The sequence below is a fragment of the Clavispora lusitaniae genome, assembly GCF_014636115.1.
Source record: "Clavispora lusitaniae strain FDAARGOS_655 chromosome Unknown tig00000003_pilon, whole genome shotgun sequence".
Taxonomy (NCBI): domain Eukaryota; kingdom Fungi; phylum Ascomycota; class Pichiomycetes; order Serinales; family Metschnikowiaceae; genus Clavispora; species Clavispora lusitaniae.
In genome coordinates, this window is record NW_027093975.1 from 1936806 (window position 1) to 1956204 (window position 19399).

At 46.2% G+C, this 19399-nt stretch overlaps 8 protein-coding genes across 8 annotated transcripts; 3 read left to right on the forward strand and 5 right to left on the reverse strand. All coding sequences in view use genetic code 12, as the record gives it.

The window, feature by feature from the left end:
- Positions 1-115: 115 nt before the first annotated feature.
- On the reverse strand, positions 116-1375 carry RNR21 (ribonucleotide-diphosphate reductase subunit; the record flags this gene model as incomplete). Its single annotated transcript, XM_002619743.2, has 1 exon — positions 116-1375. One exon carries the CDS (start codon positions 1373-1375, stop codon positions 116-118), a length of 1260 nt encoding a protein of 419 aa, XP_002619789.1.
- Positions 1376-2407: 1032 nt separating this feature from the next.
- On the reverse strand, positions 2408-4495 carry FOB63_000897 (uncharacterized protein; the record flags this gene model as incomplete). Its single annotated transcript, XM_002619744.2, has 1 exon — positions 2408-4495. The coding sequence occupies one exon, from the start codon at positions 4493-4495 to the stop codon at positions 2408-2410; it is 2088 nt and encodes a 695-aa protein (XP_002619790.2).
- Positions 4496-6114: 1619 nt separating this feature from the next.
- Positions 6115-7689, forward strand: HGT20 (Hgt20p; the record flags this gene model as incomplete). The annotated part of the gene is made up of 1 exon (XM_002619745.1): positions 6115-7689. The coding sequence occupies one exon, from the start codon at positions 6115-6117 to the stop codon at positions 7687-7689; it is 1575 nt and encodes a 524-aa protein (XP_002619791.1).
- Positions 7690-8021: 332 nt separating this feature from the next.
- Positions 8022-8918, forward strand: PLC2 (Plc2p; the record flags this gene model as incomplete). Its single annotated transcript, XM_002619746.1, has 1 exon — positions 8022-8918. One exon carries the CDS (start codon positions 8022-8024, stop codon positions 8916-8918), a length of 897 nt encoding a protein of 298 aa, XP_002619792.1.
- A 276-nt stretch (positions 8919-9194) lies between these two features.
- Positions 9195-10406, forward strand: SHE9 (She9p; the record flags this gene model as incomplete). Its single annotated transcript, XM_002619747.1, has 1 exon — positions 9195-10406. The coding sequence occupies one exon, from the start codon at positions 9195-9197 to the stop codon at positions 10404-10406; it is 1212 nt and encodes a 403-aa protein (XP_002619793.1).
- Positions 10407-10478: 72 nt separating this feature from the next.
- Positions 10479-11756, reverse strand: FPR3 (peptidylprolyl isomerase; the record flags this gene model as incomplete). The annotated part of the gene is made up of 1 exon (XM_002619749.1): positions 10479-11756. One exon carries the CDS (start codon positions 11754-11756, stop codon positions 10479-10481), a length of 1278 nt encoding a protein of 425 aa, XP_002619795.1.
- A 270-nt stretch (positions 11757-12026) lies between these two features.
- On the reverse strand, positions 12027-12752 carry RPL6 (60S ribosomal protein eL6; the record flags this gene model as incomplete). Its single annotated transcript, XM_066102504.1, has 2 exons — positions 12027-12545; positions 12741-12752. 2 exons carry the CDS (start codon positions 12750-12752, stop codon positions 12027-12029), a joined length of 531 nt encoding a protein of 176 aa, XP_065958566.1.
- Positions 12753-13601: 849 nt separating this feature from the next.
- Positions 13602-17777, reverse strand: FOB63_000903 (uncharacterized protein; the record flags this gene model as incomplete). The annotated part of the gene is made up of 1 exon (XM_002619750.1): positions 13602-17777. One exon carries the CDS (start codon positions 17775-17777, stop codon positions 13602-13604), a length of 4176 nt encoding a protein of 1391 aa, XP_002619796.1.
- Between the last annotated feature and the right edge of the window lie 1622 nt (positions 17778-19399).

The window sequence follows — 19399 nt, forward strand, 5'->3', positions numbered from 1 at the left end:
GATGCGCAGGGACCCAGCAGGATACCTATAAAAACATGATTAAAAAAGGATAAAAAAAAAGCAACCAAATAACCGTACAACGTAATGCGTTTTGTAACCAAGCGTGACACGAGACCTAAAAGTCTTCGTCGAAGGAGAAGGCGTTCTTGGAGGCGCTGGCATCGTTGGTCTGTGCCATGACACCAGCCTTCTGGTAGTCCGAAACTCTCTTCTCGAAAAAGTTGGTCTTTCCTGCCAAGGAAATGTTCTCCATAAAGTCGAATGGGTTGGTGACATTGTAAACCTTCTTGTTACCCAAGGCCACAAGCAATCTGTCGGCAACGAACTCGACGTATTGGCACATCAAGTCACAGTTCATTCCCAACAAGCTTGCTGGCAAGGCATCGGTAAAGTATTCTTTTTCAATAGTGACGGCCTCAGTAATAATCTTCTCCACGATAGCTGGGTTTGGTCTGTTGTTCAAGTGAGAGAACAACAAGCAGGCAAAGTCAGTGTGCAAACCTTCGTCTCTGCAAATCAATTCGTTGGAGAACGTAAGACCAGGCATCAAACCCCTCTTCTTCAACCAGAAGATAGAGGCAAACGAGCCAGAGAAGAAAATACCTTCGACAGCAGCAAAAGCCACCAATCTTTCGGCAAACAAGGCCTCGTCGTCTGCGATCCATCTCAAGGCCCACTCGGCCTTCTTCTTAATGCAAGGGATGTTTTCGATAGCGTTGAACAAAAAGTCAGCCTCTTTAGGGTCTTTGATGTAGGAGTCGATCAACAAAGAGTAAGTTTCCGAGTGGATGTTTTCCATCATGATCTGGAATCCGTAGAAGCATTTGGCCTCTGGGATCTGGACCTCAGCAGAAAAGTTCTCCACCAAGTTCTCATTGACAATTCCGTCCGAAGCAGCAAAGAAAGCCAACACTCTGGAGATGAAGAATCTCTCATTGTCAGTCATTCTGTTCTTCCAGTCGTTGATGTCTTTCGACAAGTCAATTTCTTCCGCAGTCCAGAAAGATGCTTCAGCTTTTTTGTACATTTGCCAAATCTCGTTGTACTTGATTGGGAACAACACAAAACGGCGCTTGTTCTCCACCAACAAAGGCTCATCCTTCTCCTGGGCCTTTAATTTGTGGCGGTGAACCTTGTGGTTTGCCAAGAACTGCTTGTGTTCTTCCACAGCAGCAGCAAGTTCGCTGTCAAGTTTTTCCGATTCCACTTTGGTCATGGGAACAGAGCCTTTACCCACCAAGGAGTCGAGGGCTGCGCTTTCATCTTTAGAAGCGGCGGCAGCGGCCAATTTGTCGGTCAATGATGATCCCTTAGACATTTCTAAGTTGGAGATTTTGCCGGTCAAGCCTTTGGTTGGGGTTTGTTCGATGGACATTAGGTAAGATGAGAAAGGATGGATTATTCACAAATGCAAATGATGAAGGAAGAAAAAAAAGATGAGCAGCGGGGCAGATGAGAGTAGTTTATATAGGATACGCGTCGGAATCCGAGTTACGGCGTAGAGATGTGTATAGATGTGTTTTTTTTTTTTTCTGTGGTGTACAAAGGAGTAGTGCAGAAATGATGAAGCAACTTACTTCTCCGAGGGCAACATCACGTGCCTTGATCTGTGTACTGGGCCGCTGAAACTCGACCAATTGGCCTGTTCAAGTTCCAATTTTCAGCCCACCACCACCAAGTGTAGGCAGGAGCCCATTAATCTCTTTTCCGGCCCCAAAAATTACCTATAGAACCGAGATCAAACGGTGCCCCTAAAACGTCGATGGCTGGCTCATTGGACTACCTGCAGTCCGTTTTACCATGGGACAACGAGCGCGTCGTGGTGCAGCACGCGCGGCGCGTCTTATGACCACGAACCAACGAGAACGCGTAATTGGGACGAGTATGGCAGACGCGCTTCGCAGTATTTATCTTTGGGCCTGTTCAGGAAAGCAGATCGTTTAGGAGATCTCGCCAAGTCCGTTGTTCGGGCGCAGGTGGGCATGAGAAACGGGAGACGTTGCTCATGAGACGAGATTCCCCCATTGGGAAGCTGCGACATGGGAAACGTGCGACATTGGTCGGCGATATGAGCGGCTTAATCCCCTTGCTTCATCTATGCGAACGACATTGGGGCGCGACATGAGACAGGCTATGCGCTTACAAATGAACAGCGCTGACGTACATAGGAGAACAAATTTGCAGACCCAGTGGCCAAGCCTCTAGCAAACACTACAACATATCAAATCAGTTGTACATCTGAGAAAACAGACTATATAAATTTATCAGCACCTTATTTGGTGCGCCATTGAAGAGCCGGCATGGCGCATGTGCGCATGTTTCGACAATATGCTGATACATAATCCATGAGTGATGCGTGGGGCCAGGACCAGCATCCATATCAGACACATTCGTATGCGCATCGTCATCAGCCCACACTGAACGAGTCCACAGGCGTTGCTCGTAATTTCTCGTCCACAAAGCCAAAGTAGTTGACGCCGGCGGGATCATCCAATGGAGTAGGCATATCCGGAATGGGTTCAAGCGAGTGGATGGTGTCATCACGGACCATCTGCAGTGGTGGGGGCAATTCCATCAGGCGCGGACGCAGGGTGCTATTCTTATCGTCGAGTGGCTTACCTAAGTACTGGCCGTCGTTAAGCCCAATCTCCGGGTCGCTGAAAGATAACGCACCCAATGTATCAAAGGTGTCGTCGCGTGTGCTACTGAACCGAAGCTTCAGAGAAATGGGGCTAGCGACACGCGGTGCCATCTTTGGGAGAGTGATGCGAGGCGATGGATACTCTTCAGCAAAGCTGTTTTCTTCAGTACTGTCCCCATCAACAGAGTTGAAGAGATCACCAATGCGGCCCACGCCTTGGTACTCCGAGTCCATCTGCTTACAACGAATAAGATCTTTGAAGCATTTTTTCCACTCACGCAGCCCCCACGAGTTGTAACGCGCGCTATCGAAGTTGGCTTCCACAACGTTGTAGGCATCATCCATTGACAAGTAACCGTAGCAGGGCAAGCGTGGCAAGCCAAAAAGCATGGATTCTGGGTCTGTCTTGTCACTGCTGAGGTGTTCGGGCCGGCCGTAGAGCTTAAATGTGTCCACCCAATGGATAAAATTGCGGATCATGATTTCAATAGCACTCACACCTGGATGCGGAAGAGGCATCAAATATAAGTAGTTGGTAGTGACAAAGTTATTGGCAGTTTGCTTTTTGAAAAAATGGGCAGAAGATGGAGGTGAGCGAGGTGTGAGCGAAGGAGATGCCTCTGGATCTGGCGATGGAGCATTCACAAAGAAACTGGACGTGGAGTTAACAGAACTGCTTCGCGACCTGTTTGGAAGAGTGCTCAAGGGCGGAGGAGGGTTGTGGGTCATTGATGCGAGTGAAGACAGCAGACCAACCCGCGTGCGGACCTTGGAAGATTTGGGCAGGTCTGGGCCAGAGTCGTGGTGATGAAACAAGTGCTCATGCAGCTTACTGACAAAAACCTCGCCTTCAAGTTTCATGATCAGGTTGAAGTCAATCATTTTGTAGTCCTCTGGGTACACGTTGTAAAGTGCATCGGCATCATTAACATACAATACCAACAGGCGCTTGGTCATCTTGTCTGAAGTGTAGACCTCGACACGGCCCTTTTTCTTCGAGTCACCAGGCGTCACAGCGACGTATACCTTGACCCACTTAGAAGATACCTGCGGCAAACGCATGTTGCACCACTCGAAGCGAGGGAAACGCTTGCGAGGCGACAAGAGCGTGTCAACGTCAGACAAGTCTGGACCTTTGAGCGACAACATGACGCCTGTAAATGCTTCGTTGAGAGCGGATGTTTCATACTTGGCCAAGTGTAACGCCGCAAGCCACATGAAGGCATCTGCATCGTCATCGCACCGAAGCGTCGCCTGCTTGCTCTCAAAGTCTTGCAAGATTACCAAGTCGCATTGGCCCTGGCGAGCCGTAGTGGGGATAATCAGGCAGTCCTGCACGTTTAGGTAGCGCGGGCGCCCGCCGGGCGGCGTAAGCAGAAGCTCGGTGCCCACAAGCAGAGCATCTGCACGGATGCCTTGGGCAGAGCCCGGCACAACGACAGTGACGGGACCTGCCATGTATTCACGGAGGCGCTGGGCGGTGATCAAATTGACCACAGGCACCAACTCGGGAGATAAGTCGTGGATGATGTCGCGCTGGCGTTGGCGCAAAGACTGCAGTGGGGAGAAAATGGCGTCGAGGCCAGCACCCACCAGCGCCAGCGATAAGACACGCGAGTGGCGGACAGCAGAGTTGGGCGGCGGGCGCGGCAAGTCCAGCGCCAGGCGCTTACTCACGGGCGACACAGGGGCCGAGGTTGAGCCAGACGTTGACTCTGTCATCAGCGTATTGATGCGCGGAATCACCACGTTGCCGGCAGTGGATGCGTCGGCGCCGCGGAGGCCGGAACTGGGCGGATTGGCAGCCTCTGCTGCGCCAGGGGTGCGCTTTTTCTTGAAAGGAAACGAAACCATTTGTGACTGACTGAAGATATGGGGGTACACTGTCTGGCGGTTAGCGTATGTGGCTAGTGGTTGTGGCTATTGGGCGATAGCTTCGTTGTGCTAGCTGTGGTTTGCAGTGGTGTTTAGCGTTGTGAATATGATGCTCAGGTGTGCTTTAAGGCCTGTTTTGGTCGGGAGGCGCTCTTTAGTTGCCCAGAGTGCTCAGGTTCCGGGAGAGTTTATTCGCTGCTTGCTTCTTGTGCTCTTGGGCGAACACTAGTGGCTGGTGTTTGTTTGTGGTTGGGGGAAGGGCGAGTCTGGGGAAGATTGCGCAACAAGAAGAAGGCGGCAATGCGAATTGGACGAGCTAAAGAAGAGTGGCGCCAAGAAAGGAGTCTGCCGTTTAAGATGTTGGAGCGACGTCAGAGATTTTCGCCTGCGGCCGTAGATTATGAAGATGCAGGTGCGTCGTATCGAGCCACAGACCGTTCCTTCCGTTGTGTGCCCAAAGCTGTCATAGCCTCCATTCCAGACCTACGTTTTCCTACTGTTCCGCGGCCATGCCTCCACCTCACGATAGCCCTATAAGGTCGAGAGGTTTTTCCGTCATCCCGCGCGGTCCGTTTTTTCTTTATTTTTAATCTTGGCAAAGCACCCTGCTGGCCGCCAGGGCGCGCTCTGCTCCTTTCTGTGCGTGCCGAGCAAACGGGCCGGAAACCGTTTCGGACAGCGAGCAACCCTGCACAGCAAACAAAGACTCGCTGCCCTTGGTTTTGGGCACAAGCCTAAACTGGCACACTTCTCTCTCGACGCATGGTTACCTACACGTAAGCTTTCGTACAACCTGTTGTACGCTTTTGCTCTTCCACAGCCACATGGCTCGACAAACCAAGGAATGTGCGTGTGCCGGCTTTTACATCATATGGCGTACGGGTTCTGCACCAAAGAGATGAGAAGAACGATCAATTGGGCACGAATCTTGCTCACTAGTGCCTCAACTAAGAGTATTGTTGCGCAAAGTCCTTCTGGATCATCGATTGCTTGGGTTTTCTTGCCCTCGTTTGTATTTTCTATTGCACATTGCTCTGTCTACTGGCGGTTGCTCATTTCTTGCTACTTGTGCTTCTCTTGCCCCTGTCTACGGATATTCTTCCTGCGCATCTAATGCGTTGCTCGATTGCGTCATGTTTCTGTGTGCACGCATGCTTCCTTTCCTCCATGTTGTTGCTGCGGGCCCTTGACCTTATCTTATCGCCTACTTTCAGCCTTCTCCATGGAAGCTTCTCTGTCTTTGAGACATTGCAGTTTCTCAATTCTTTGTACTCGCTAGCTGAATATCACCTGCTAACCATGTATATGGCTGCTCGTCTATTTTTTCCTCTCCTTCTCGAGATTGGTTTTCCTTGCTACCGGCAGGCCGGTTGGCCGGTTTGGTCTCGGAGATGGCCGAGTGTGCCTTATATAGCACGATAAGAGCCAAATATCCAGTGGTTTAACTCTGATTCTTGGTCGCATTTCCACTGCCTATTAGAGAAGAAGCTATTTAGCAAAGGTCAGGCTACCATATATATAGACCCATCTACACAAACTATAGATCAGTCTTGGTGTGTTCTATCCTACAATATTCTATATTTGACAGCTTGATTTCTATGCACGAGTCTCTCTATACCAGCCACCGAATCACTCCACATCTCGCGTGGACAACTGCCCTCAGTTGTCTTGGGACTTTGCAATTCGGCTACCATCTTGCAGTTCTCAATGCTCCGCAACAAATCCTTTCATGCCAAATGCATATCCCTGGACCGTTCCCGTCCTATCTGGATACTTTTTGGGGCCGCCATGGCTTCGACCAATGCATCTCGTTAGACTCGCAAGATATTGCTTGGATGAACACCATGTTTACTGTGGGTGGCCTCCTATCATCTACAATAGCCGGATCGCATACGGTAGCGTCCATATGTGGGAGAAGAAATATGCAAATCTTGTGTGCGGGCCTTTACGCTGGAGGGTCAGTCATCTTTGCCTTGTCCAATTCCTTTGGAACTTTGAACGCTGGTCGTTTCCTATCCGGATTAGGTGCTGGGGCCTCGATGGTGGTTTCGCCGGTTTTCATAAGCGAGATCAGCCCTTTCAATCACCGCGGCCTCATGGGTTCATTACTTCAATTTGGAGTGGCTATTGGTATATTACTTGCCCAGCTCATTGCTTTATTATGGGGAAATGATCAACAATGGCGTATGCTTTTTGTTTTTGGCACTTTGATGGCACTTTTTCAGTTTGTATTTTTATTTTCAACTGTCGAGTCGCCCAAGTGGCTCATTATGCACCGAGGGGAGATTTCCAGGGCATCTGACATTCTACAATCTTTGCGCTCCAACGTACGTGCCACTAAATATGAGATTCACCACTGGCGTCGGTTATCAACTACACAAACGGGAAAAGCACAGGAAACACTGTCATTGTTGGAAGATCCAGTCAATCAGGAAACACAAACAAATGTGGGAGATGAGGATAGCCAGCCAGAAGATGGCTTTTACCCTTTGAGTACTGCAATGTCACGGAGAGGCTCAATAGACCCAAGTACTTTGTCACTCCAAGAGTATTTCACGTCTCGCCGCTATAGAAGAGAAATTATTGCTACAGCGATAATCATGACAGCACAGCAGCTATGCGGCATGAACGCCATTACGTTCTATGGCGTGTCTGTTCTTTCCAACATTGTGCCAAATGGAACTAATGTACTTCTTCTTACTTGTTCTTTGGCCTTGTGCAATGTGGTACTGGCGTTGGCAATCTCTCCATTTATTGATAGGTGGAACCGAAAAAGTTTGCTTCTCTTGTCTGTTTCGACCATGGCATTCTGCTCTGTTCTCATTGCTGGAGGTATTGTGAATGGACTTGATATCTTGGCTGCAGTGGCCTGTTTTGGATTCATTATAGGCTTTTCCATTGGTTTGTGCCAAATTCCATTCTTGATGGTCTCGGAGTTCTGCAACCACGAGACTATAAGTAAGTCACAGTCTTTTGGCACCATGCTCAATTGGTTGGCCAATATTGCCATTGCATGCATGTTCCCATTATTACGGTCGTATTTGGGAGGATACACGTTTCTTTTGTTTACTGTTATTGGAATCTTTTACTTGTTCGCCATTGTATGGTGGGTGCCAGAAACAAAGGGCAAACTCAATTATGCCGACATTTGGAACAAAGATGAACTTCCGTGATTCTGTGCAGATTCCCTGTGTTGATGGAACGAATCGCGCGTCACCACAATAATTCTTTGTGCACAACACCAACCGCATATCGTCCACAACAGTGGAAAAGGAAAATAAGACAACGTCAAATACATGACAAGAGATGAATGGTGAGACTTTTTTGGACCCTCATGTACATAAAACTTCCGGTATTTGTATGGAAGTACTGTTGAGGGAGAATAGGCAACCGTACGCACGTTACGGCAGTAGTACATATAGATGCGTCCCCTGCATCATGTAGTGAACGCGGAGAATATATATTTGGGCATTTCCTCCGTAAATCACTTCCCCCAAAATATACAATGGTTGACTACAAAACGTGGCTCAAAGAACTCGACGACAACACCCTGATCGCGTCTCTTTCAATTCCTGGCACACATAATGCATTTGCGTGCCATACTGCTTTGCCCTCTGTGCAATGCCAGGGTGAAAGCGTGACTGACCAATTGGAACATGGCGTTCGCTTCTTGGACATCAGAGCCGGAAAATTCCCATTGAAGTCTGGTGATGAAGCCAACGACTTGACTGTGGTGCATGGGAAGTTTCCTGTGAAGATTCCCTTCCCCAAGAAGTTGTCGAGCGCTTTGGACGAGGTTTATGATTTTCTTGACGCTAACCCTTCTGAGACTGTAATTGTGTCGATAAAACAGGAGGGCACAGGCGAGTGGAATAACGACGCAGATGAGTTTGCCAATGTCATTTGGGACAAGTACGTCAACCCAAAGAAGGACAAGTGGTATTTGGGCACATCTTTGCCTCGTTTGGGTGACGCCAGAGGCAAGATTATCTTGTTTAGAAGATTTGGAGTGCGTAATGACGACAGAAGGAACGAGTTTGGCTTTGACGCTGCTTCATGGAAATATAACACCATTGAAGACGATAGAGGCACTTTCTGCGTTCAAGACTTTTGCGAGATCCAGACAGAAGAGGACATTCCCAAAAAGGTGGATTACGTTAAGAAATTGTCTGAAAAGGCATCCCAGCACAATTCCACAAACAACGATAACAAGTTGTTTGTGAACTTCACCTCGGGATCCAACTTTTTCGACCACAAGTGCTGGCCCCAACAAGTGGCTAAAGCGATGGCCGAGCATAATTTGCAAGACAGCTTCCACAAAGGAAGTGGAATTATTGTCTTGGACTATGTGGAGGCTGACGACTGGAAGCTTACTCGTGAGTTGGTGGACAAGAACTTTTGAAGTCAATTAGTTTAGACGATATAGTAGACTCAATTGATTCGATTAGTGCCAAACTAAATACTGGAATGTTGCTAGACTGCGAAAATGTCAAACACAATTTCGTCCAGCAGATCGATCAAGTTATTAGTATCTCGATAACCACTTTTACAATTTGGACGCCGGTCTATTGGACCTCCAATGCCCTTTTCATTTCTCGCACTGCAGACTTCCCCAGATTAGTGCGACTCGGCCCGATTCCATCATCACCAACCTTTGTTGTTTTAGGCTACGTCAAGTATGTTCATGTATGGCCGATTCTGGGCCACTGCAAAATGTATACCACTTCCTAAACCGCATCAAAGTATATTCGCAGTGAGACATTCGTCGACAACAAACTTCAGCGATGAAAAGCTACGGCAGATTATAGAGACGTCCAAAGTTGGGATAGCGAGGCGAGAACAAGAGAATAAAACAAAGACGGGGCACACGCCTGCTCCTATTGAGGAGTCAAAGAAAAGCACCTACAAGATGCCTCCTTCCACCGATAAGCTTGAGAGCAACCTTTCCTCGAACAGTATTTCGACCAATGATGCTAACGAGGGAAAGAAACAAGTGAACGCAATGGCCCAAGCATTGCAAGCACGTCTTGGAGAATTACGCGGGACGCTATCAGTAGTTTCGAAAGCACTAAACGACTTAACAGGCTACTCAGCGATTGAAAAACTCAAAACCCTAGTGATTGATTTTGAAGAGGAATTACGCCAGGCGAAAAAGAACCTCAAGGCGGCAAAATTAGAGTATACAGAAGCAATCCAGAACCGGTCAGATATGCAAAAAGAGATCAATGAGTTGTTGACTCGCAAACACAATTGGAGTTCTGGAGACGTGGAGCGGTTTACAGAGTTGTACAAGAACGATCATATCAATCAGCAACAAGAAGAGCAAGCTGAAAGGAAGCTTGAGGCTGCCGAGCAGAACGTGGACACCGTGCAAAACCTCCTTACACAGCTGATCTTGACTCGATACCACGAAGAGCAGATGTGGAGTGACAAAATAAGACAGGTTCTGACCTGGGGCACTTGGCTACTTACCGGAGTCAACGTGCTTCTTTTCATAGTAGCCGCCTTTTTCGTAGAACCCTGGAAAAGGCGGCGCTTGGTGGATGCTTTCCAAAAAGAGATGCAAGTTAAGGTAGATGCTTTTTCGGAAGATATTAAAAATCTTTCTGGACAAATCGCTGCGGCCACAGAAGCAAAGGATGAAAGAACATCGGTAGAAACACCTCCATTGCTCGAAAAAGCCGATTTCTTCCAGTTAAATTTCTCAAGTATCCGGACATGGCTGGATGCAAAACGTTGGTTTCGTGCTACGGCGAGTGCTTTACAAAATCCGCAGGTGGGGACGTATATGATGGACAAAACTGAGTTTTGGACATTCACTGCTGTATTTGTAGCTGTCGGCTGTACGCTTGGCTCCGCCTTGTCATATGCATTTCTCTCCTACAAATAGATTACACAATAGACGATTATCGCTCATGCGTCATTGCAAACGTCATTTATTGCTACAGCCGTAGCTTCTTACTTATTTGAGGGAAACCAACTTAATGTCGAAAGTCAATTCGGAGTTGGCTGGAATGCCAGGCAAAGCTTGAGAGCCGTAACCCATCTTAGGTGGAATGATGACTCTTCTCTCGCCTCCAACAGCCATACCAGCAACACCCAAGTCGAAACCCTTGATACATTCACCCTTACCCAAGTTGAAGACAAATGGCTTGCCGGAGGTGTTCTTGTCGAATACCTTTCCGTTCTTCAACTTACCAATGTATCTGATACCAACCTTGTTACCAGATTTTGCGCCCTGGCCGCTTCCAATTTTTCTGTCTTCGGTGATGACACCGCCCAACAAAGTCTTAGTAGGGAACTTCTTGGCCTTGTCAGCCTTTTCCTCCTTCTTGTCCTCCTTCTTCTCTTCAACCTTTTCTTCCTTCTTCTCCTTCTTCTCCTTCTTCTCCTTCTTTTCCTTCTTGTCCTTCTTTTCCTTCTTGGAAGGTGTAGGACCTTGTTCTAATTCTTTGGAGAATTGGACTTTCTTCTTGTCTTCCTTGGCTTTCTTGGCCTTAGGAGAGTTTTCCTCCTCAGCAGCTCTCTTCTTCGACTTCTCCTCGTCGGCTTCAACCAACTCGGTGATCTTACCCTCGACATCAGAGGCGTCCTCCAAGTCCTCAATGTCCATGAGCTCATCTTCATCTGGAGTCAAGTTGTACTCGTCTTCGTCATCTTCATAGTACTCGTCATCAAGCTCATCCGAGTCGTAGTCATCTTCGTCGTCACCTGGGTGTTCGACAAAGTTACCACTCAAGTGCACTGGGTAAGATCCAGTGACAACAAAGTGCACCTCTTCATATGGGGAAATGGTGAAGTCGAGAGTCTGTTGGAACTGGACTTTAGGGGAAAGAGTACAAAGGATGAACTCCTCAATTTCCTCATCATCTTCAATGTCGCTGTCCTCCTCATCATCCTCTTCTTCATCATCTTCTTCGTCATCTTCGTCCTTCTTAGCCTTAGAAGACTTCTTGGACTTGGCTGGCTTTTCCTCTTCCTCCTCCTCTTCCTCTTCTTCGTCGGAGTCCAACTCATCGGCCTCTTCCGCCTCCAAGTCGTCTTCATCGTCATCAATGAAAGCTCTCGATCTCTTCAAGATTCTGATAACGGAAGGTTCTTCCTTGTCATCGACAGCTTCTGGGTCCACAGCTGCCATGGTCAATCTGACGGTGACAGGGAACTCATCGTCCAAAGCTGGAGTAGGGTTGAAAGGCTCAAGAGCCAAGTTGTATGTGCTAATTGGAAGCAAAGAAGACATGTTGTTAAAAGAAGTGGAGAGGGGAAAAAATACTAGAGAAATATATGGCTATCTAGGCAGGAGAGATGAGCAGAAAATTTTGTGCACACCAAAACGTGTAGAAGCAATATGGAAAAAGTGGGAATAGCCATAGTCGGGCAGAAACACAAGCACGAGCTTTTGATTTACATTCAATTGTTTTCGTGAGTGTATTAAATATACATAAAGAGAATTACACTAAAAAGATCCAAACGACAAAACCAGACAGAATTATTTTCCGATTTTTGCCACTTAGAACTTCAACAAGTGTGGCTTGTCACCGCTCTTCAAGGAGAAAGAGGAGGCCAAGTATTGCTTCAACAATGGGGTCTTCTTGATTTCAGCCAACAAAGCAGCGTCGACAGTCTTTTGGTCAGCGACTCTCTCGGCCTTGATTTCCTTCTTTGGCTGTTCTTCGTTGAAGAAGTCCTCCTCGGACTTCTTGGACTTTGGAGTCTTCTCTCTGGCAAAGTAAGCAACGTTGTACTTGGAAACGTCAACAGAGTCGACAGCGACCTTGGTGGAGGTGGCAATGACGTAACGAGCGTTCACTCTTCTCAATGGAACACCGTTAACCTTGAATGGACCGGTGACCAACAAGGTGTTGTCTTCCAAGTGCTTCAAGTAGACAACTCTCTTACCTCTGAATCTACCAGCCAACAAGATCAAGACGGTACCTGGAACAATGGAGGCACGCAACTTGTGTGGGCGATTGGTCTTTCTGCTCTTCTTGGCGACGAAGGAGTCTTCGCTTGGGTACCACTTTGGTTGCTATAATGTTAGTATCGAGGATATTATTAAAAGAAAACTCGTACGACGCTTCTGGGTCTTGCAAGTATCATTATGGACCATGAATAGGAAAAGGCACAAAAGGCAACGCCGTGAAGGTAAAAGAAGCTTGATGGCAGCACATAGTGGGGTAGCGTGACCCGAGTCGTCGGAGATTCGTAGGCATGTTCAACATACAGTTGGGCTCATTTTATCTGTTCTTGGTGATAGAAGTAAAACAAGAGTCTATGAATTTTTTCACTGGGTGTATGCGCAAAATTTCTCAAAATTTTTTCTTCAGGACGGAGTGCATGCAACCGTGAAAGAGAGGTGCGGGTGTGCGTAGGGTTACCGCTGCTTCAAAGGAAAAGCAGTCACCACAAGCACGTGATCATATATATTCGATTTCAAAACGCCTCCCACCAACACCGTCGTGACGTTATGAGGATACCATAAGATGAAGTAGGCTTGCAGAAGCATTGTTCAGGTCAACATTACATACTGGACCGTGTGTTGGCTCTATGGTCTGTAAGACTAGCGTTTGTGACTCTGTGCAAGATGCAGTCCGTAACCTGCTAATCGATCACCTTATAGACTGGTGCCACCTTGATAGCTTGAGTAGCTGGAATAGTGGTCAGATTCCTAAAGTTCCATTGAATGTAGTTTTCATCTCCATTTCTGAGGATTTCTAGCTAGCTACTTACTCTATCCTCTCATTGTAGGTATCTTCTAATTAACTAATTTTGACCCTTCTTAGCACTGCAAATTGGACAAAGAGCTCACTTTATAGACTCATACTGGAGTTATGATATCGAGTAAACAGTAGGCGATACATTATACTTTAGCAATTTGATACTTTAGTTAAATCTATATACTTAGTGTTAGATTTGTTGGCTAATTTGCTGGAGCGAAGGCGTATTCAGCACGGTTCTTTGGTTGATCATTATCCAAGTGAATTCCTAATTTCATGGCGCTACAGAAATGTTGGACACCCCACAATCCGGTCTACAAGAGAGATACAAAATTGTTCAATCACTATCTAAGGATTATTTTTTAGTCTCATAAAACAGACATATACCTCAAGTGTATGGTGACTTGACCCTCCTCAACAGGAACTGTAATTATTTCATCCTTGTCGACGTAGTCTTGCAACGGGATTTGAGCAGTACCCACCACAACGTTTCTTCCAAAAGCGTGGTGTTCTCTAACAAAGACCACTAAAGAGGAATCTGGCGATGCCTTGAAGACACGAGACTCGTTCCACTCGAACTTTCCTCCTTGTGCCTTGGCAGTTCTAGTCTTGTAGATGCCTTTAGCCTTAGGTTGCGTTGAGAGCGAGACTTTCACCTCCAACGCAGAACTTTTGAAACCTTCAGCAGAGACAATATTGACCCTGCCTGGTATAGCATCTGCCCCTCCTGTGCCCAGGCTCAAAGAACTCAAGTCACTGGTGCCACTAGCATTTCTCATGTGACGCTGAGCAGTGGGTTTCTGAGGTGGAGGAAGCAACTCAGGTACAATGTTTGGAAGCGCTTCGATAGAATCATCATTGTCGTTTGAAGGCTCCATTGGTGGTGGTTCCTCGTACTTGTCGCTCTTCGACTTGCCATTGCTTCTCTTGGAAGTATTATTCGTTTGGCCTGTTTGATGCGAAGTTTCGGATACTTGGTCCGACATAACACTGTTGTCAGCTTCCGAATCCTTCTCTCCAGATCTCTTTTTTCTGCCAAGGCCCTTCTTGAGGAAAGAACCTCCCTTGGTGAAACCGTCCGCCACTGCTCCCACACCGGAGCTGACAGCAGTACTGGCCAAATCTGTTGCACCTCCGACAGCACCACCAACGAGTTTCATAGGAACACCTGCAACACCGTTAAGGTCAACTTGCAAGCCACCCTTCTTGTTCAACTTTGGTCTGATAAACTCTGGTCTATACGTAGCGCGGAGATTCACAAAGCCCAGGGTGTCTAACTCAGCACGGAAACTAGTAGTTTCGTTTGGAGGAATCTGAGAAAGATCAAGAACAACACGTCCTAACAACTCATCATCATGGGTCAAGTCCCAATCGTAAACCTCTAACATAAGAGTGTCTCTAGAACGAGACAACATAGGGAACTCCACGGACTCGTTCCAAAGGGGATCCAAAGTCTTTCTTTTCTTGTCAGTACGGTAAATCTCAATACCGTTTAATTTTACCGCACACAATGGGTCCGACTTGCCATTAGAATCGACAGATTTCAATTTTTCACCATTCAACAAGTCCAAGCGAATGTGACCGACATCCAACACCGTGTCCAATGGGTCCAAGTTGCTCGCGAAGGGAACAAACTCCATCTGAACCCTCAACGTATTACGTTGATCAACATGGACGGTTATGGGTTTCTGGTAGGCTCTCTTCAAAAGATCCATTGTATTGAAGATCTTTTCAACGAGAACTTCCTTCTCCTCCATCACTTCAGCTTTTTTCGAAAGTCTGAACACTACCTTCGAGTTCGGCAAGTCTCTCACAAAACCTTCACCAACATTAGGAGCAGTCAATGATCTATTGCTACATTTTGGAGTCACAACCGATGGATATGCCTGGTCATCAAACAAAACATGGACATACACATCTGGCTTGTTGAAAGAACCACTGAGGAGGTGTACAACAACATTACCAGATCTGTACTTGACGCTTTCTTCTGCTGTCATTTTAACCTTAGGCGCATCTCCAATATTGTCCTCAGCCAACTCAATCCACTCGTATTGCGTTGGGTTCTCCTTCATCAACTTCTCTTCCTCTTCTGCCTGCTTCTTCTCTTCTTCTTCCTTCTTCTTTTTGAGTTCCAAGTACTGGTCATAATTGCTCAATTGCAAATGTGTGTAAACAGGAATCGTAGGAATAAAGGAGACACTAAAGTAGAAAGTACCACAGTTTCCTCCATTATACAAAACCGGTTGTTCCACAATTTCTTTGCTGCCATCATAACCAAGGTAATAACCTTTAGAGTTCTTCTTCAAGAAGTCCTTTACAGCCACAGCACAAGAGCCCAACGGTCTGTCCTTTCCTTCTGGTTCGGCATCAAAAATGTCCATCAAAATGTGTTGGTGCTCGTTAGCCACAGGAACGTAAAAGACATTGTTGAACACAGGGTCCGAGGTGTTGGCAATTGTAGGTGTTTTGCCCTTCAATTTGCCGTCTTGAATAACCTTGACGTATGGGTCCACATCTCCTACGGCTTCGAGATTCTTCAATCCTGAAGCACGCAATAAATGCAATCTCAAACCACCAATAGACGCATTCTTTTGAATCTCCACCTCTTCATCGTCCACATTAATAGCCTTCCATTTAGCACCAATCTTAAATTTGGCAGGCTCACCGCCTTCAGCAACAGAAGGCGCAGACAACCATTGTTGTCCCCGCGAAGTCTCGAAGATCAAATCTTGTAAGTTGGTGTCCAACTTCCCCACAACGAGGTCTTCGGCAGCATCTTTAACCAAAACCTGAATTTGAGTTTCAGATTGCTGAGTGATGAACGACTCAAAAGAAACACCAAAGTCTGGTTCATTGGTCTCTCTCAAATTTCTTGATCTCTTTACAAACTTGTTGTTGATATAAATTTCGGCATAAGGGTTCAAAACACCAGTGACCGAGTGGGAGATATCCAAGTTAGTAGCACCAGAAACCAAAAGCTTCATAATACCAGTCTGCACATCACTGTACTCTTCTCTTGTTCCATCTTCCAAAGTCACAGGTTTCAAAGCAGGTGACCACTTGAGGTCGTACTCAATTTTACCCACAACTTTGCCTGACTCGAGAATATTCTTAACCATACCTGTCTGGACTTCAGTCTGTAACAAATCAGCTAAAGGTACTTCCAAAAGCCCAAGGTTGATATCGTCCTTCTGGTCGGGAACCATGTGAAAGACATTAAGAAGTAAATGGTTTCCATCCAATGCACTCACCAATAAGTTCTTGGTCTCCAAATATACTGGTTGAGTCGTATCTTTCTTGACCTTGGTCTTTTCAATAACCTTAGGATTGTTACTGAGGCCCAATTGCACATATGGGTGAAACACATTGTCCTTGATGTCGGTAGTACTCTTCAAGTCGATGATTCTCTTGATGTGTACACTCAAAAGCCCAATAGAATCGTTGGATTGTTGGGCCATAATCTCCTCGACATCAATATCAAGAGAGTTTGGAGCATACATCATAGGCCGCAAAGTGGCATGGATAAGAGTGTTGACAAACGTGGATAAGCCAGGAATGAACGACATGATATCAATACCAAATGTATCACCACCGACAGGTTTTAAAGCGTAATCGATGACTGGAGGTTCGAGGAACTGGATAGAAACTGTTTTGACGTGGGGAAAGTTATCGTTCAACTTCAATTTAATATTCATTTTACCAGTGAAAGACATGTCCTCAACTAAGATTGGCAAAGTCTTCAGGATGAAAGCCTTTCCCACTGTGACACCCAAGGCCACCTTAGGATTAACCTTCTTCTTAATCTCATTCTTGGTCATATCGTCAGTGTCATTGGGGGTGAAAGAAAAGGCCCAGTCCATTTCAATGTGGTCCTTACCCTTCTGCGTATACGACTTGATGGAATCCACTCGAGGGGCTTTAGTACCCAAAGTGAACTCGTCCAACGACAAATTGTCAATACCATAACCAGGAGCAGCATCATTCAAGACCTGATTGGCCTGGTACATGACCATTTCCGATAAGTTGGGCATATAAATGACCCAGAACTTAGCCAAGAACGAATTGAGCCATTCCATAGTTTCAGATTCTTCCTCCAAACGTCTAGCTGCTTTAGCTCTTCTCATATCGTCACGTACATCTCTATTGAATCTTCTAAACTCTGCATAATAGACAGAGCTTGCACCCAAAAGAACCACAAATAACCACAAAAAGCTAAAACCGATTCTGGCAAAAGCCCAAGAAAAGAAACACACTCCAATGGGAATCACAGAGTTGTGGTACCAATCACCATAGAAGTGATCCATGACATACTCCTCAATGTTCTTGGATGCTTTCAACACTTTATGAGCATCATCTTTATTGATGTTATCCCACAGGCCAATTTGACGCCAATTGAAGCCAGGCTTGGTATATGGCTCAGACTTCATTTTCTCTTCGGGGACCTTGTGTCTGGATTGTTTATTGGAACCATCAGCAGGGTTCTTGACGGCAGCTTGAGTAGCAGTTTTCTTCTTCGTCTGCTTCTCCACCTCTTCCTTGCTCATGGAACCATTCTCCTTTGTTTTCTTTGAATCTGCCTGCAAATCGTTAGTACGGTGGAAGAAAGCTGGAAATCAACCTGGGGAGAGAAGGTCACGCATATGGGCCTTGAAGATCTTGAAAGGAAAGATACATACACCTGACATCACCAAATTGGGCTGATTGGTAACGATACAAAGGGGGAAGGGAAAAAAAATACAGTCGAGAAAGGGGCAGCGTGGTGTATAATGTATACAGTGAAGTGGGTGGAATAAAACGAGCGTCGCTCAAGATCTGTATAGAAGCGCGCCGGTTTTACGCCATTTTTCGGGGGGAGAGGGCGCAATTTCTTCGGTGAGAACCTTCTGCGCCTAATCATGCGGCAGGTTTGCGATATACAAAACAACGTCGCCATTCTCAGCATGTAGAAACTACAATGTCATGGCCTTCTCCATAGAACATGACTCAATATCTCGTCAAAAAACCAACGAAATATCTTCAGATGGCGTAGCAATCTACACAAGCAATCAACATTCTTAACTGCACGTCTTTCCCAGCGACAATCTTGACTGCCGAAGGAAACAATTGCGAACGCTCACCTGCAGGCCGTGCTTGCTTCCGTGCTTACAGACAGTTCGGAGAGAAGCAAGTCAAAGGCGCTGAAGCAATAGATACAAGAAAAGAAGTAATAAAGTTTCGTAACAGCGAGCCAAGAACAATGCTGGAGCGAAACTTAGGTGCTGGCATATGCTTGCATTTTCGCATGCTAATGATGTGAAAGCTCGCACCTCGCCAAGGCTCATAATACTACGTATGCTAGCCTTGCCTCTATCCCCACATTAGCATATTCATAGAAGATCTGCACATCGCTTCAAATCAGGGCAAGAGATTTTGCACCAGCAATCTCTGGCCTATCTTTTGAAATGTTCATTTCCTCCAGGAGGATCGGAGAGAATTTCGGAACATTATTTTATTTTTTCTTGTAGCATTCTGCAGGCCAGATAGGAAGAGTCAGAGCTTGTCTTTCAACGCAAGAAACGAAAAGTACCAACGGGGACTGTCATAACACAGAAAAAGAAAAACCTTTCTCCTCTGCCTGGTAACCCCCTCAAACCGTAAAAGATCCCCCTTTGAATCTTCAAGAGGGTTCATTCGCTCACCAATTACTAACACGTTGACCAAGTCCTATCAAAAAGATGCAGATAGTGCAGTTTGTCCTTTAACTTTGACTATTTATCACACATATTGTACCATATACATTATTGGAAAACTCGTTGTCTGTTGAAAAAGCAAAAAAAAAAATCTATCTCTCAGTTGCGAATATACTCATCACTTTGAGACAAGCTTCACCTGCGAAAGGGCGTATTTGACGTATCGCGGTATTTATGTATCATTGGGAAACCATATTTCCTTCCTCAGATTATGAACAGTGGCTTGATATATGCGTACTTTAATAATTCAAGAGTCCAAAAGCAAGGGGAAACGAAATGTTGAACAGAAAGTTGGAATCGTTTACCTCTAAATATTTGTACTTATTGGCGAGTCAACGTTTCCCACCTTCAAATGTCAAGGCTCCCTCTTTACTAACATCGAATGAAAAGTAGGCAACGCAACGCACGACACCAAAAGACTAACGGACAGCTTACAA